Raw genomic sequence first — 17,561 nt, 5'->3', positions numbered from 1 at the left:
TCTACGTTGCTTCAAATAAAAGTTCTTTTCTTCTAGTCTGAAGAGGCAATTAGTTTAAAGGGGTGGTTCACCTTAACATTAACTTTTGTTTTTATATTTTTCATTATTTGCCTTTTCTTCTGACTCTTTCCAACTTTCAAATGGGGGCCCCATCTAAAAAACAAATGCTCTGTAAAGCAAGCAATTTATTTTACTGCTTCTTTTGATTGCTTATCTTTCTATCCAGGCCCTCTTCTATTCATATTCCAGTCTCTTATTCAAATATTCAAATCAATGCATGTTTGCTAAGGTAATTTGTACCCTAGAAACCAGATTGCTGCTGAATAAAAAGCTAAATATAAAAAAAAAACACAAATAATAAAAAATGAAAACCAAATTGTCTCAGACTATCACTGTCTATATCATAACTAAAGTTAACTTAAAGGTGAAACAACCCTTTTAAGGTTTCATCTTTCCTGCTGTGTCACATTACCTGGCACCCCCTTTTATGTATTCCACATGGTGTCAAATTTGGACAAAGCTGTTTATTAGTGCTTCCCGATTGTCTGGTTGGACTAATTGAATCGACCTGAAAACTCGAATTGAATTTGATTCAAATTAGAAAAACTCGATTCAAGTTAAAAAAGTTTAACTTTGTTTCTTTTGTTATTATTTTCTGGCAGGTGGTAGGAACAAAATTGCTTTCTCACCAAAAGCAAGCGTTGTCTTGGATGGTTTCACGCGAGAACACTAAAGAATTGCCTCCTTTCTGGGAAGAGAGAAATCATCTGTATTACAATACTCTGACCAATTTTGCAGAAAAACAAAAGCCAGAGAATGTGAGAGGAGGGATTTTGGCAGATGACATGGGCCTGGTAAGTATTTCTATCACAGACAGATCCCACTTGATCCTATTCCAAGCTGAAACTAAATAACAGTAGAGTTCCAGAAGTTTAACAATTTGTACGGAATTTTTTTCACTTTGCATATTATTATCTTCCCTTTCCATTTTAATAAGTGTACTAGTCCATTTCATATCAGATAACATTGCACAAGTTTGCTTTAGCTAGAACCAGTATATATACATTCAGGGTTTCAAATATTACTCTGTCCTAGACAGTGCCAGGCTGTAACTGAGTGGAACAAGCAGTTAGAGAAGCAGTTCATAAAACCATCTTTAGTATAAAGTCATGCCACTATATAGCAGGGTAAAAATGCAAGGTTTCTGGTGTCTTAACAGACTTTTTCAAAGTGCTCACTATGTTGCAATAAAATAAAGGCATCTTTATCAGGTGCTTTTTGTATATTTGCATTTGATGTTGCAGAGGTAGTTAATGCTAAGAAACCATTGCCTTCTTTATGATGAAGCAAGACTGTCTACATTTAACCCTTTCGGAAGTGGATTTGACTAATAGATATATTTATGTATCTGTCATTGTAGGGTAAAACTCTGTCAGTCATAGCACTTATCCTTACCAACTTTTATGATGGTCGTCCATTGCCAACTGAAAAAACGAAGCAAGTGAGTATTTTATGTAATGGAGGTTTTATGTTAAAGAGGATTTTTTTTTAAACCTGTTATCCAGAAAGCTCTAAATTACAGAAATGCCATCTTCCATAGACTCCATCTTATCCAAATAATCCACATTTTTTAAAAATGATTTTCTTCTGTAAAAATAAACAGTACCTTGTATTTGACTCAAACTGAGATATAATTCATCCTTATTGGAAGCAAAACCAGCCTGTTGGGTTTATTTAATGTTTACATGATTCTTTAGTAGTTTTTTTTTGTTATAAATTCAGACTTTTAAAAAGTCACAAATTTTTCGGGATTTATTAAACCCTGAGGATGGAAAAGTCAGAATCAGAAAATCTAGCATCTCAGATCTGTCGAGGTTGCATCTGAGTCAATGGGAAAAGTCCCAATGATTTTTTGATGTGCGTTGGGTTTCGTGCAATACCTTGAAGTTTTCAGAATTTTCGGGTGAAAATTAAAAAAAAAAAATCGTGAAAATCAGATGAAAAAATCCGGAAAAATTGTGAAAATCAGATTTTTACCTGCAAAGCAAATTTTCAGGAAAATGTAATAATAAATAAGTGTAAAAAAACCAGAGCGGATTTGATCAGAAAAATATTGAGATAAATTCGGCCTTTGATAAATAACCCCCTTAAGGTATGAAGATCCAAACCTGCAATATTGTTTTTTGTATTTACATCCCAAACTTATACCGTCGCATTTTGCCCTAAATCCTAGGGTCCATTGCATTGTAGTAAATGCAAGTACAATGCGCTTGTTGAAACGCAGCCTTACTTAATCATCACCACTTCTTCATGTAAATAATTGCTCACCAACTAAGAGCCTAAAATGAATGTTAATGCTTCCTTCTAATCTTAATGCTTATCTAGTAATATGTGCTCTATGCAAAAATAGACAATTTGCTTTAAGCCAGTGACACCTTATTCACTTTATTATACAAACTGTATGTATGCAGCCACATATTTTATTATTTGTTCTTTCCTCTTAACCTCTATTGTCAGCAGTTCATAATAAGAATATTCGTTTACATTATACATGATCATTTATGTTCACAAATTCAGAATGTTTTGTACTAAGAACTGTGCACGTTTCTTTTGATGTTCAGGAACAGCAAATGTCAGTGGAAAGTGATCTATCAAAGCCTAATCTGTCACAAAAACAGTTTAAAGGTAAGGTCTCGAGGAGTTTGCCAGGGGGTTATGGGATCACTGGATTTAACCATTTACAATACAACATACTGTTTAAAATGATTAACACAGAAATGCCAAATTTATCAAGGTGTGTTTTATTTTTACGCTGCCTGATAAATAGGCCCCTAAACCTCATGGCTGCGGAGCTTCTGTGCATTTAAAGTGATCTGCATTGACTACAGGTCCTATGCACAATTGTCAGTGGCCAGAATGTATCTGATGTGCTTTGACCTTGCAGGATGTGTGCATCAGATGAAGGTGCCAGATAAGTACTACTCCTACATTGTGGCCGCATACATTCACAGCGCATCTGCCATCTTTTGCAGTTCAGATATAGCGCTTTTTGACATAACCTTATACTTATTTCATTGGTTTCCTAAATTTGTGCCTTCTTAACTGGAGTTTCAAGCAAGGTTGTATAATTCTCCTGCCTAATATACACTGGCAGTAGGCTGCTACTCCAGGTTTTCCAAATAAGTGGCAGCAATAAGTACACCAGCATCAAAGCTACTAACAGACTTTTAAACATGAGGATTGTTTTGCCTTACACATATTTATATTCTAGATTTTTTAACATCAAATATAAGGTACTGTCTTCTTGCTGAGAAAAAAGCAAACCTGTAAAAAATGAGAATCGTTTGTTCAGGTAGGACATTGCCATATTTTGGAGCTTTTTGGATAATGTTTCTAAGTGGACTAATAGAAAATATTGTTTTTCTCATCACTCTACATATTATTTCTCTCTAAAGCAGCCAAGAAAAATGAACGTTCTACAAACAACAAAGAGAAAAGTGAAACTCTGTCCCAAAAAGCATCAAGCAGTCGGCCTAAAAGGTAATTCATAGAGCAAGATATGCTGTTAAATGTTATATTCTTTGTGCATAATTATATACAGTTTTCTTGTCCCATATAGTTGTTGAACACATTAAGAACAAGGGGTTTATCACACATTCTTGTATGCGCACACACATACTGAAACTTTTCCCTGGAACAGAACGTGGAAAAAATGCCGTAGAGTGTAACTTTCTTTTTTTGACATTTGTTTTCTTATCAGGCAGAAAGCCAGCAAAGCTAAATACACTTACAGTAGTGGTTCTGAAGAGGATGAAGGGTGGCTTCCAAGAAAAGTGAAAGGTAAATTAAAAATAATAAAGCTAGTTACATAACCTTTAATGGTAAACTATACAGAAAAACCACAGGCTTTATGTTAGATCTTGCTTTTTTCTGAAGGATTGGTGGGAAGCTGGAGAAGGTAGTCCGTTCTCTAGATAGCTGCCCCAGAGTTTAAAGGGCACTGATTCAAATGCAAAATTTTATTTTAACCCTGAAATCATAATGGATGCTTTGAAAAATAAAACAAATGCAGAACATCAATGTTTCCCGAGTGTATATTTAGGAACCATTCTCTGCAGGGTTCTCTGGTGAACGTCTGTGGATGACACTCATTAGGGCAGTTTCTACAGACCATCCACAATCAGACTGCAGTCAGTATGTTCCAAAGGAAAATTTTAACTGCTGGTGAACCTTTTTGAAATCTACGTTGACGGTCAAGGAACAGAAAGGAAACAGTGGGGTCATTTATCGACACCCGGCAAATTTGCCCATGGGCATTAACCCATGGCAACCGATCAGATTGTTGCATTCATTGTTCCACTTGCAGTTGGCTTTAAAAAACTAATCACTGGTTGCTATGGGTAACTGCCCAGTGTTGTTAAATGAGCCCCATAAAATTCAGTATATATTATATATTAAGAAGCCAGCACTGGCCCTTGCCATTAATTGATGGCATTTGTCACTGAAGGTGCAGTCGGATACGAAGGTTTGTAATTTCCAGGACCAACTCAGTAAGTATCACTGATTGTATAGTAAGTTACAATGAAAGTATGTCAGAATTGGAGTTCTCCTATATCAACCACAATTCTACAGAAAAAAAAGTCAGTTTATAATGGCCCCTTAGGGCAATGGCAGATGTTGCTACTTCAGTTGCAGCTCCAATGCACCCAAAACACCCGATGTTTGGCTTCAATGTCATTTATGCTGTTTGATTGTGTCAGCGCTTGTACAGTCTATTGTTGTCTGCTTTTGGCACTTTGGCAACACATTTTCATTCTTCTAAAAAAATAAGGAGCGAAAAGCAGCTGAAGTCTGTCATTGCTTTCACGTGTACAGGTATGGGATCCGTTACCTGGAAACCTGTTATCCAGAAAGCTCCAACTTACGGCAAGGTCGTCCCCATAGACATTCTTTTATCCCAATAATCCAAATTTCTAAAAATTCTTTTTTCTCTGTAATAATAAAACAGTACCTTGTACTTGATCCAAACTAAGATATAATTAATCCTTATTGGAGGCAAACCAATCTATTGGGTTTATTTAATTTTTACATGATTTTCTAGTAGCCTTAAGCTGGCCATAGATGTACAGATTTTCAACAGATCCAATCCACATCGTGAGACCAAGATCTTCTGAGAACCATCGTACGAACGTTCGAACTGTCCATCAACTAAAACGACCAATTTACCAGGAAAACAAAGGGGAGCTGCCTGCTTGGCCCTGCAAACATCCATAGATTGTACTGGGACCGACAAAGATTTTTTAACCTGGCCGATCAATTTCCAGGCAGATGTCGGACGAAAAATCGTAAGATGTTCGATCGTTTGAATCCCACTAACCGCACGATAATTTGACGAATCGGTCGGGCTGCGCTGAAATCGGTCGTTTCGCAAAGAAGAATCGTCGCGTCTATGGGGGCCTTTAGAGGCAGATTTATCAAAGGTCGAAGGGAATTTTCGAAGTAAAAAACTTCGAATTTCGAGCTATTTTTTGTGTACTTCGACTAGGGAATAGTCCAACTTCGATTCGAAGTTGAAAAAAAACTTTCGAAATTCGAATATCGAAATTTATCATGTACTGTCTCTTTAAAACGTTGACTTCGACCATTCGCCACCTAAAACCTGCCGAAGTGTTGTTTTAGCCTATGGGGGACCTCCTAGAACCTACATGGAGGCAATTGGTGGAGTTTGAGAGATCAAAGTTTTTTTGGTGAAAACTTTGAATCGAAGTAGATCGAAGGCGCTGTTCGAATACGATTCGAATACTGACCACTTCAACCTCTATTCGGTTGGTCTTTTTGAATTCAAAGTAAATATGCCCCTTAATGTATGGAGATCCAAATTAACGGAAAGATCTGTTGTTCGGAGCATTCTGGATAACAGGTCCCATACTTGTATATGTAGTAGTCACTCCTAAGTATGCAGACCACATAATACAGGTATGGGATTTCCGTATCCGGAAACGCGTTGTACAGAAAGTTTCGAATTCAGGAAAGGCCGTCTCCTATAGACTCCATTTTATCTAAATATTACATGTTTTTAAAAATGATTTCATTTTTCTCTGTGATAATAAAACAGTAGCTTGTATTTGATCCAAACTAAGATATAATTAATCCTTATTGGAAGCAAAGCCAGCCTATTGGTTTTTATTTAATGTTTACATGATTTTTTAGTAGACTTAAATCCAAATTACAGAAAGATCTGTTATCCGGCAAGCCCCAGGTCCCGAGCATTCTGGATAACAGGTCCCATACCTATATACCTCATTTAACAGCAGTTCTATTGGGAGTTCTCCGTGTTCTGTGTTTTCATTGGCTGTCAAATGGGTTCTCAAATGTTCCTTGTTTAACTACTTTCTAGCGATGAGGCTTTTTCTCCATCTCCTGTCAGCACTTGATGTTCAGTGAGCTCTTTGTGACTCTACTCAAAGCTTACACTGTTAAACATGTTTATACTTCTATTCGTACAGTACTGGCTGCAGTTCACATTTGGGCTCATGCCACACTCTTTAACAAATGCTGCATGCAAATAGGACTGCTTTTCATTCCTTGGCTCAGACTCACACAGTTGAGATCATTAAACCAATACATGCCTTCCAGTCATTTTAGAGTTCATTTATAAAGAATTTAGCCTCTGATAAATCCCCCCTTTATTACATGGCGGATCGGATAAACTGTAATAAAATCTGCATCTACAGATGAGGAAAGTTCTCTATCTTATTGATGTTTGTTCTTGAACAAACCGTTAAAAGTTAAACTTGCTTAACATTTTGTACATACTGTATAGTAAATCATTTTATATTACAGGTATGATACCTGTTAGTCAGAATGCTTGGGACCTGTGTAGAAAATCATTTAAACATTAAATAAACCCAATTGGATTGTTTTGCCTCCAATAAGGATTAATTATAGGGATGCACCGAATCCAGAAATCGGTCTTTTTCAGCAGGATTCGGATTCAGCCGAATCCTTCTGCCCGGGGCCGAATCCAAAATAGTGTATTTGGTGCATTCCTAATTAATTATATCTTAGTTGGGATCGAACACAAGCTACTATTTTATTATTACAGAGGAAAAGGAAATTGTTTTTTAAAGTTTGATTATTTGGTAAAAATAGAGTCTATGGGATAGGGATGCACCGAATTCAGGATTTGGTTCGAATTCGGCCTTTTTCAGCAGGATTCGGCCGAATCCTTGTGCCTGGCCGAATCGAATCCTAATTTGCATATGTAAATTAGGGGCAGGTAGGGAAATCATGTGAATTTTCATCACAAATTAAAGGGATCCTGTCATCGGAAAACGTGTTTTTCTCAAAACGCATCAGTTAATAGTGCTACTCCAGCAGAATTCTGCACTGAAATCCATTTCTCAAAAGAGCAAACAGATTTTTTTATATTCAATTTTGAAATCTAACATGGGGCTAGACATTTTGTCAATTTCCCAGCTGCCCCTGGTCATGTGACTTGTGCCTGCACTTTAGGAGAGAAATGCTTTCTGGCAGGCTGCTGTTTTTCCTTCTCAATGTAACTGAATGTATCTCAGTGGGACATGGGTTTTTACTACTGAGTGTTGTTCTTATATCTACCAGGCAGCTGTTATCTTGTGTTAGGGAGCTGTTATCTGGTTACCTTCCCATTGTTCTTTTGTTTGGCTGCTGGGGGGGAAAAGGGAGGGGTGATATCACTCCAACTTGCAGTACAGCAGTAAGGGCTATTCCACACGGGGAGATAGCGACGCGTTTGCGGTCGCGGCGACAAAGCGCCGCGACAGTCGCCGCGACCGGCGCAGGCGACAGTTTTGTATGGGCGCCTATGTAAAAACGCCTGTGCTAACCACACGAGGCGATGCGCTTTTCAACAGTCGCCTGAAAATGCCTCGCCAGGCTTTTTCAGATTTGGCTCGGTATTCGGCTGAATCTTTTACCAAGGATTCGCGGATTCGGCCGAATCCCAAATAATGGATTCAGTGCATGTAATTCAAAGCTTTCTGGATAACAGGTTTCCAGATAATGTATCATATACCGGTATATGAGAGAGATTTTCTGAGTACAGGTGTGGGACCTGTTATCCAGAATACTTGGGGTTTTCCAGATAACAGATCTTTCCGTAATTTGGATCTTCATACCTTAAGGGCAGTGACACACCAGGAGATTAATCGCTAGTGATAAATCGCTGCTTCTCTGGGCAACTGATCTGCATTTTCCAGTAGCTTTCCCATAGGCAATAATGGGAATTGCTGGTAAAACCCATGTGTTGCTCCAGTCTCCCAAAATCGCTACAAGAGGAGACTTGAAGTGATTTTGGGAGACTGGAGCGACACATGGGTTTTACCACCAGCGATTCACATTATTGGCTATGGGAAAGCTTTTTACTGGAGAGTGCAGGAGATTAGTTGCCCAGAGAAGCAGCGATTTATCGCTAGAGATTAATCTCCTGGTGTATCACTGCCCTAAGTCTACTAGAAAATCCTTAAAACATTAAATAAACCCAATAGGCTGGTTTTGCCTCCAATAAGGATTAATTATATCTTAGTTGGGATCAAGTACAAGGTATTGTTTAATTACAGAGAAAAAGGAAATCTTTTTTAAAAATTTGGATAAAATGGAGTTTATGGAAGATGGCCTTTCCATAATTCGGAGGTTTCTGGATAATGGATCCCAAATCACAAATGTGAAAATCATCAGTGATTTTTTCACCTGACAGCAGTTTTAGTAGTGAGCAAATCCATTTGATCTCTTTTATATTGAATATATGACATTTTGTTGTGATCCAGCTACAGCCCAATGCACTCTCCATGATGATGATGATGATGCGTTTGCTAATGCTCTTTCTGGCTTTCCAACTACAGTGAGGAAACAGAAACACAAAAAAGGTACTGCTTTATTCATCTTTCCAAAAACTGATGAGGATATATAATACGAGATGGCTGTACCAGTAAAGAAAACCATGTTTGTACAATACTGTATGTGTCCTCAGTGTAATACGTATTAATGTAATGTGTGTGCCTTATATACAGTGCTAATGCTTGCACTCCCATATACATATTATACTGTACATTTTCCCTTTCTCAGGGGTCACAGTTTCACAGTCCATTTCAAAGGCTGGACCAGAAGAGCGTCGAAGAACAACGCTTATAATATGCCCATTATCTGTGCTGAGTAACTGGATTGTATGTATTTCCTATAGTTTATGGCTATATATATATATATATATATATATATATATATATCGACGTTTCGGTCCTCTATCGGGACCTTTCTTGAGGATTATTGCTTGTTGGCAAGCGTGTGCAGTGGCCTTGGAATGTGTATGTATATGTATATGTGTGTATATATATATATATATATATATATATATATATCTATATATATATATATATATATCTATATCTATATGTGTGTATATATATTATAATATATAGTGTATGTATCTTTATCTTTTTATCTCTTTTCATCCTAGGATCAGTTTGAACAGCATATAAAGCCAGAGGTGCATTTGAATATATATATTTATTATGGTCCCGAACGTACCAAAGACCCAAAAGTCCTGTCAGAACAAGATGTTGTAGTAACAACCTACAGTGTCCTCAGTTCTGATTATGGAGTAAGTATATTGGCATTTTCCCTGGGTTTGTGTATATAGTCTGGGCAGACAAAATGCCATGAGCTGTAATTGAGAGTAGCAGCGATGAAATGTTTTATTGTACAGTATATTATTTGCAAACTGTAAACTGTGTCATTTAGAAATAAAAACTACACCATATAAGCCATGACAGAATCCCTTTTAGTGTCTGTAGTAATGATGTGGTGTGCAGAGTAACTTTTATGGCTTGGAGTATTGTATGGCTCTATTTGGATAAGAGCCTTGACTCTTGCACCCTTTGCTAAATGTGTGCCCTCCATTAATTGTTGGTTTCAGCTGCTTCAATCCCACCAGAATTTAAAGGAAAACTATACCCCCAAACAATATAGGTCTCTATAAAAAGATATTGCATAAAACAGTTCATATGTAAAAACCCTGCTTCATGTAAATAAACCATTTTCATAATAATGTACTTTTCTAGTAGTATGTGCCATTGGGTAATCATAAATAGAAAATTGCCGTTTTAAAAAATAAGGGCCGCCCCATGGAATCATACGATTCACTGTGCACACCAACAAACCATACTTGTTAGGTCACATGAGCCAATTAACAGACAGAGTTGTGTCTTTTGCTTCAACACTTCTTCCTGTTACAGTTAGAGTTGTAGTATCTCTGGTCAGGTGAGGCAACACACAGACCGCTGGTAGAAAAACCCCAAATACCTTTATTACGCACCTCCTTCCTAAAATTACTGTTCCATCTATATTTACCTTTTATTTATTGGCTCATCCTGCCTTAAACCCCTTCTGATTGCATTTTGTTGGGTTTACAACCTGGAGTTAAAATTCATTAAACTGGGATTTTCAAAGCACACTTTTTCTTCTTTCAGAGCAGAAGTGAGAGCCCTCTGCACAAAGTGAAATGGCTGCGAGTGGTGTTGGATGAAGGGCATACTATACGAAATCCAAATGCACAGCAAACACAAGCGGTACTCAGCCTGGAGGCCCAGAGAAGATGGATATTAACTGGTAACATAAACACAATACTCCGCAATTAGAATTCTTTTCAGACCTAATACTTTTAAAAACCTTTGTTAAATATCAGCCTAACGTCAGACTAGTGGCTTTAAAATGGCTAAAAAACGGGTTTCTTTTTCTGTGGGGAATTAGTCCATCTTGTCCTGTAATAGGCAGTAATAAATACTGCTAACCAGCTGCAAGTAGCACTGATCACCCTATGTGGTGTAAGCATTACTCTGCTATATACAGTAATGCACAGTTGTCAAACTAACACATAACTGATGAACTTTCGTTTTAAGGACCAAATTGTATTAAAAATAGGGATGTCATAGAAAAGATGTTTGTGGAGTCCATCGCCGGAGTGAGAGTCAAAAATGCCTTGTAGATAGCCTTGCAGTAATAACATAGCCCTCTGTGAAGACCTGCTCGAGCATCTGAGGGCTGTGAACACGTTAAAGGAGAAGGAAAGGCTAAAATTAAGTACGCTTTATCAGAAAGGTCTATATAAATACCCCAGTAAACCCTCAAAGTAATGCTGCTCTGAGTCCCCTTTCAAAAGAAACACGTCATTTTTTCCTTCTATTGTGTACACATGGGCTTCTGTATCAGACTTCCTGTTTTCAGCTTAAACCTCCAGGGCAGGGCTTGAGCATGCTCAGTTTGCCCTTCTCCCCCTCCCTCCTCCCATCCCTGCTGTAATCTGAGCTCAGAGCTGTAAGTGAGCAGGGAGAGACTCAAGCAAGAAGTGATGTCACACCAAGCTTATATGGCAGCTTCTATCCTAAACAAACAGAGACAGTGTCTAGAGCTGTTTATTTAGGTATGGAAAAACATTCTGCAGAATAAATATAGCGTTCTAGCTTGCACTATTGTGGCTAATCTGTGGGCAATAAACTGTCTTGGAGCTTTCCTTCTCCTTTAAATAGGCAGTTTTGGGGTGGTTCACCTTTAAATTAACTTTTAGTATGTTTTAGCCAGTTCCAAGCAACTTTTCAATTGATATTTATTTTTTATCGTTTTTTTATTTACTTAACATGTTCTGACCCCACCTAATGCTCTGTAAGGCTACAAATGTATTGTTATTGCTACTTTTTATTACTTATCTTTCTATTCAGGCCTCTCCATATTCCAGTTTCTTATGCAATTCAGTACATGGCTGCTAGGGTAATTTGGACCCTAGCAACTGGTTTGCTAAAATTGCAAACTTGCTGCTGAATAAAAAGCTAAATATTTCAAAAAAACACTAATAATAAAAAAATGAAAACCAATTGCAAATTGCCTCAGAATGTAATTCTCTAATTATTATTATTCTCTAATATTGGGCCCAAATTCCATTTTCAAATTCACAAACAAGAGCATAGCAAGAGGGGGTTAACTAGCTGCACAGTGAGGCATTGCAATAGATTTTGCCCCCTAGTCTGTGCAGTCAGGCAAATACAACCAACCTCTGTGCTAGATTCACTCTGGGCCCCTTCTTCTGTGTTTTTCTTCTGTCTTTTTTGCAGATCCTGTCCTCCCCTGTTCCAGTATAAACATTTCTGGGAAATTTTGACAGTTGTACTTTAGAGCCAGACTAAGCTAGCTTACAATGCGTTATCATCATTCTGAATGTTTGGATATTTTTGTCACAGATATGTTTTCTGGAAGTGCTTATCATTAAAGGGAAACTATTGTGAAAATGAAAATTTAATATAAGCTTCAGCATACTGAAATAAGAAAATTCTAAATGCAATCCATATAAATATTATATTAGAGATCACTCTATTAAAATTCCCAGACATCATGTCTCTCTACATGCAGGATTTGTGCAAAAGGCAGTTATTTTGTTAGATTTTGTTTGTTCTGGAATCGGTTATTTGAGTGAGCTCTAATTCATCTGCTAGGAAAGGACCCCCCCTATAAGATATATTGGATGTAACTGTGGATGAATATCTGACACCCAACTGCTGCAAGAAGGCAGAATGAAGAGAAACAGATGCTGAGAGAGGGATAGTAAAGATAAACTTGATTATTTCAGAAACAATGCAGAATATTTATTTGATTGTATTTACAAAATTTCTTTTTTCAGTATGATGAAGCTTATTTAAAATTTTTGCGATAGTTCCCCTTTAAAGAAAGATTTGCATATTGTCATTTTGCACTTCTTTGAGTTGACCTGTTTGGGTTGCTGTATTAGTACCATTGCTTATAGCCAAAATGCACTTTTTTTAATAAACAGGTACTCCTATTCAGAACTCGCTGAAGGACTTGTGGTCTCTAATATGTTTCTTAAAACTAAAACCCTTCACCGATAGAGAGTGGTGGCACCGAACAATCCAGCGACCTGTCACCACTGGAGAAGAAGGCGGACTTCGGTAGGATAACAAGATATAATAATAACCGATAATTAGCTGGGGAAAGTTTTAAAAACTCCTATGAATTCAAAATTTGCCCCTTGATAAATGTGGCTCTTAATGTTTGGATAGTAAGAAAGGATCTTGACATTCCATGACTCCGTGCAGACTCTGAATGTATTAGAATGGCATTAGACCTGTGCAGAATTAAAGTTCTCTTCTTCTTGATTGCTGGCTCATAGAAGTAGATGGGAAGCAATATAACACTGAACTCCTTTCACCTTTACATTGCACCTACTACCTATTCTAAGAGAGATGGGCCTGACAGTTGCATTTCTCTGTCTGTATGATTTTATATGACCCAAAACTCTAACACAGTTCATTCATTTTAGGCGATTGCAAGCTTTAATTAAAAATATTACTCTGAGGAGAACTAAAACCAGTAAAATCAGAGGAAGGCCTGTCCTGGATCTACCAGAGCGTAAAGTGTTCATCCAGCATGTGGAGCTTTCAGAGGAAGAAAGAGAAATCTATGAGTCTATGAAGAATGAAGGCAAGGCTGTTATTAGCAGGTAAGAATAGGTGTCTCTTATAGTTAAAAGGGTTGTTCGCCTTTAAATTAACTTTTAGTATGCTGTAGAGAGATTCTGAGACAATTTGCATTTGGTTTTCATTTTTTATTATTTGTGGTTTTTCTGTAGTTTTTTTATTCAGCAGCTCTCCAGTTTGCAATTTCAGCAATGTGGTTGCTAGGGTCCAAATTACGCTAGTGACCATGCATTGATTTAAATAAGAGACTGGAACATGAATAGGAGAGGGTCTGAATAGAAAGATGAGTAATAAAATATAACTACATATGTAGCCTTACGGAGCTTTTATTTTTTTAGAAGGGGGTCAGTGACCCCCATTTGAAAGCTGAAAAGAGACCTAAGAAAAAGGCAAATAATTAAAAAAAACTCTAAAAAATAAAGTAAGACCAATTGAAAAGTTGCTCAGAATTGGCCATTCTATAACATACTAAAAGTTAATTTAAAGGTGAACCACTCCTTTAAGTACCTTTTTGTAACTGAATATAACTTTTCTAATCTCTATAAAACTTTTGTGTAAAAAAGACTAGAAATTACAAGAGAGCTGAATGTGACTGGAGTGTAGCTCCAGAGCCAAGCATTATATTAGTACTGAAAGATGGTAAGGGATATGATGCAATTTCTATTTAGAGGGAAACCAGCAAAATTAGAAATGTGTGTACAGTTTCACACATATAAAGCGGACTTTGTAGCAAGACACTTGTCTTAATGGAAGCAATAAAGGAAATTGTGGTGTTTATACACAGGACTTTCTGTACAGCTTGAGAGTGTTAAGAGTTTAAGCTTACTGTTGTGTAATGGCTGCATGAGATATACTCTACTCATCCTCAGCTACACAAAACATAACAGAAATAGTCCTTGAACATTAGCAAAGAAACTGGTTACTGTTTGCTGTACATGTTTTTTAAATTTTAAGGTATGTCGACGAAGGAACCGTACTCTCACATTATGCAGATGTTTTAGCCGTGCTACTTAGACTCAGACAGCTTTGCTGCCACCCCCATCTTGTGTCAAGCACTTTATCTACTATGGCTTCTACAGGTAAGCAAATAGTTTTGGATGCTAGAATGCATACCCTAAATACATCCCAACTTACCAAAAAAGAAGCACCGGTAATACAGTAGAACCTACATTTTACATCCCCTAACTTTAAATTTCCCCTCCTTTAACATTGTTGTTTAGGGGTCCCACCTTAATACATTGCCCTGATTTTACATTGTCCTGGATTTTACACCCTGTTTTCTGGTCCCCTGAAAAACAAAAGATGGCGGTTCTACTGTATAGTTAAAGTACTACATTCCCCCAGTTCTCTTAACCATTTAATTATGTAGCCAGTGCATGGGGATGGACATCAGGTCCCCCATTCTGGTGCACAAACAAGATTCTGAGATGATACAAGACTTGTCTTAATAACTGTCCACAAAATGGCTCCTGCCTGCTTGTTATAATTATGAGTTCCAGACTGATGGAAACAAGATTCAAATAATTTATACAGTGTAATTAAAGTTCATTTTGCTTGACTAACATGATAAAATAGGATTTGAAATAATTTTTTTGGGTGACGGGTCCCCTTTAATAATAATATAATATGTGAACCAGGTGGGTATCTTCAACTAAGTACTTAACCAAATCCAACAAAACAAAAATAAAACTTAATCCCCAGTTGAATTAACCAAAATAGATAGTAATCCAGTTGAAACCATCATTAAAAAGAAAAGTGTGTTTATTAAATGCCCATAAGGATTAAAAATGCTGAGTTAGTACAGTGTATAACAACACAAATTAGCACAGGTGTACCAAATGTGTGTGGTGTGTTACTTCATTGGAGTATATTAAAGGAACAGTTCAGTGTGAAAATAAAAACGGGGTAAAAACGAGTTCTTTGAAAGGAATTGTTCAGTATAAAAATAAAAGCTGGTTAATTAGATAGCTGTGCAAAATAAAAAAATGTTTCTAATATAGTTAGGCAAAAATGTAATGTGCAGCTCTCTTGGTTTCCACTGATTGGTTACCAGTCAGTAACCAATCAGATACTTAAAGGGGGGGGGACATGGGTCATAACTGTTGCTTCTGAATCTGAGCTGCATGCTGAGGATCAATTGCAAACTCGCTGAACAATTATGTCCTATGTGGCCCCCCTTATAGTCGGTGACTAACTCAGAGTTAGAGAGCTGCAAAGTAGTGTTCTGACAGTGTTCTGACATCCAGTAACTCCAGCCTTTATACATTACATTTTTGGCTAACTAACTATATTAGAAACATTTTTTATTTTGCACAGCCTATCTATTTACCCAGTTTTTATTTGTACACTGAACTGTTCCTTTGAAAACAGTACCAGGCAAAATACATGAAATACAGTTAACAGAACATGATCCCTGCAGAAGTATAAATCAGTGTATATAGATAGTCTGACCTCTTTTCTGCAACAAATAAAGCCAAAATGGACTTAGAATTTCCTATAAATGTAGCTGGATGAAGTCTTGACGACATTGGTCAGGCCATGGGAAGATGTGCCGAATTTGCCTGAATCTCGGCTCTTCAGATTTGAATTCGATCTAATCCTTAGTACTCGGCTGAACGAAATCTGAACCCATAATGTAAATATACAAATAACTCCGTATTCAGCCTACTCTTATGTCCAGGTATGTGCCCCTTAGTGTTGGTGTTGTGCTGCTAATAGTTCTACACTTGTCTGCGTGCCCCTAGCTAAAGTACACTGGCACCTTGTAGCAGCCTCCAATAATATTGTAGTGTACGGTTACAGCGGATTCTTATGAGAACTGTATGGCTGTAAACATATAGTATATAATATATTCTTTATATATGGGTTTTGGATTACTCTAATTATTATTGTAGAATTGCAGTAGAGTTCCTCCTACTGAATATTTATTCTTTGCTGCATTGCGTTTGGTAAACAGGGCATCACATTGTCATGTTTTTCCTTGCAAATCCCCAGCTGACTCCACTCCAGGAGATGTGCGTGAGAAACTCGTGCAGAAGATAAAGCTGGTTTTGAGCTCCGGATCAGATGAGGAATGCGCCATATGTTTGGATTCTCTGAACATGCCAGTTATTACTTACTGTGCTCACGTATTTTGTAAACCTTGTATTTGTCAGGTTATCCAGCTTAAAAAGGTTAGTGATATGCATTTGACCACAAGCGTTGACATCCAATTATGGGCCACTTATGGGCATTTTACTGCAGCAAAACCTCCTTCTACAGCATTATTTTAATTTGTCAGACCATTGTAATATTTGTGGTTAAATGCGCCCATTTGCTACCAATATGATACAGCAGGTCTGATGAATCTGTTGGTTGATGACTCACTCTTTTGATACACGTGGATGCCATCAGCTGGCCAGTATCTCACACAATCCTTTATGGGATTTAATATTTAAGATCTGTGGAGTAAGCAGTTAAAAGGGCGGTTCACCTTTAAGTTAACGTTCACTGTGTTGGCCAATTCTAAGCAACTTTTCATTTGGCCTTCATTATTTCATTGTTTATAGTTTTTGAATTATTTGCGTTCTGACTCTTTTCAGCTTTCAAATGAGGGTCACTGACCCCATCTAAAAAACAAATGTTCTAAAAAAAAAAAAAAAAAAAAGCAGCTACCTGACATCTCTGCTGAAGGATTTGTTTGCAGGTTGGGGGGGGGGGGGGGGGTGTTCTGGCCAGCTCCTGCACAAAATCTTCTTGACACAGGTGGGTGTGTGTTGAGCTCTTCTCCTGCTTTCAGTGGGAAGGGAATGGGAAAAGAGTTCCATCCTGTAGTGTTGGCTCCTTCACAAAGCTTAGAATGAGACACAATGCACTGGGATGGCTGCCTCCAACACCAATATTACAGCTAAAAAAATATTGGTGTGGTTCTAGAATGCAATTTTAAATGGTAGAGTGAATTGTTTGCAATGTAAACAGTGTCATTTAGAAATAAAACATAAAAATCAGGACAGAATCCCTTTAATCTTTTGTATTTCTAAAACTGGCCATAGACGCAAAGATACC

The 17,561-nt window shown here is 37.4% G+C and overlaps 1 protein-coding gene across 4 annotated transcripts in view; it reads left to right on the top strand.

Annotated features, from left to right (window-relative positions):
- The window catches only part of hltf.L (helicase-like transcription factor L homeolog), a 30,222-nt gene that overhangs the window by 8,475 nt on the left and 4,186 nt on the right, over positions 1-17,561 (top strand). For 3 of the 4 annotated variants that reach the window (XM_018262146.2, XM_018262147.2, XM_018262149.2), the window contains exons 7-19: positions 663-854; positions 1,421-1,501; positions 2,622-2,685; positions 3,456-3,540; positions 3,761-3,840; positions 8,808-8,906; positions 9,106-9,203; positions 9,494-9,637; positions 10,506-10,644; positions 12,854-12,989; positions 13,361-13,540; positions 14,472-14,596; positions 16,512-16,690. In XM_018262146.2, coding sequence (XP_018117635.1) covers positions 663-854; positions 1,421-1,501; positions 2,622-2,685; positions 3,456-3,540; positions 3,761-3,840; positions 8,808-8,906; positions 9,106-9,203; positions 9,494-9,637; positions 10,506-10,644; positions 12,854-12,989; positions 13,361-13,540; positions 14,472-14,596; positions 16,512-16,690 — 1,602 coding nt within the window. 4 annotated transcript variants of the gene reach the window in all.

This window comes from Xenopus laevis, chromosome 5L, assembly GCF_017654675.1.
Source record: "Xenopus laevis strain J_2021 chromosome 5L, Xenopus_laevis_v10.1, whole genome shotgun sequence".
NCBI classification, from domain to species: Eukaryota; Metazoa; Chordata; class Amphibia; order Anura; family Pipidae; genus Xenopus; species Xenopus laevis.
The sequence above is the reverse complement of the archived record's forward strand: the minus strand, read 5'-3'. Positions and strand labels throughout refer to the sequence as shown.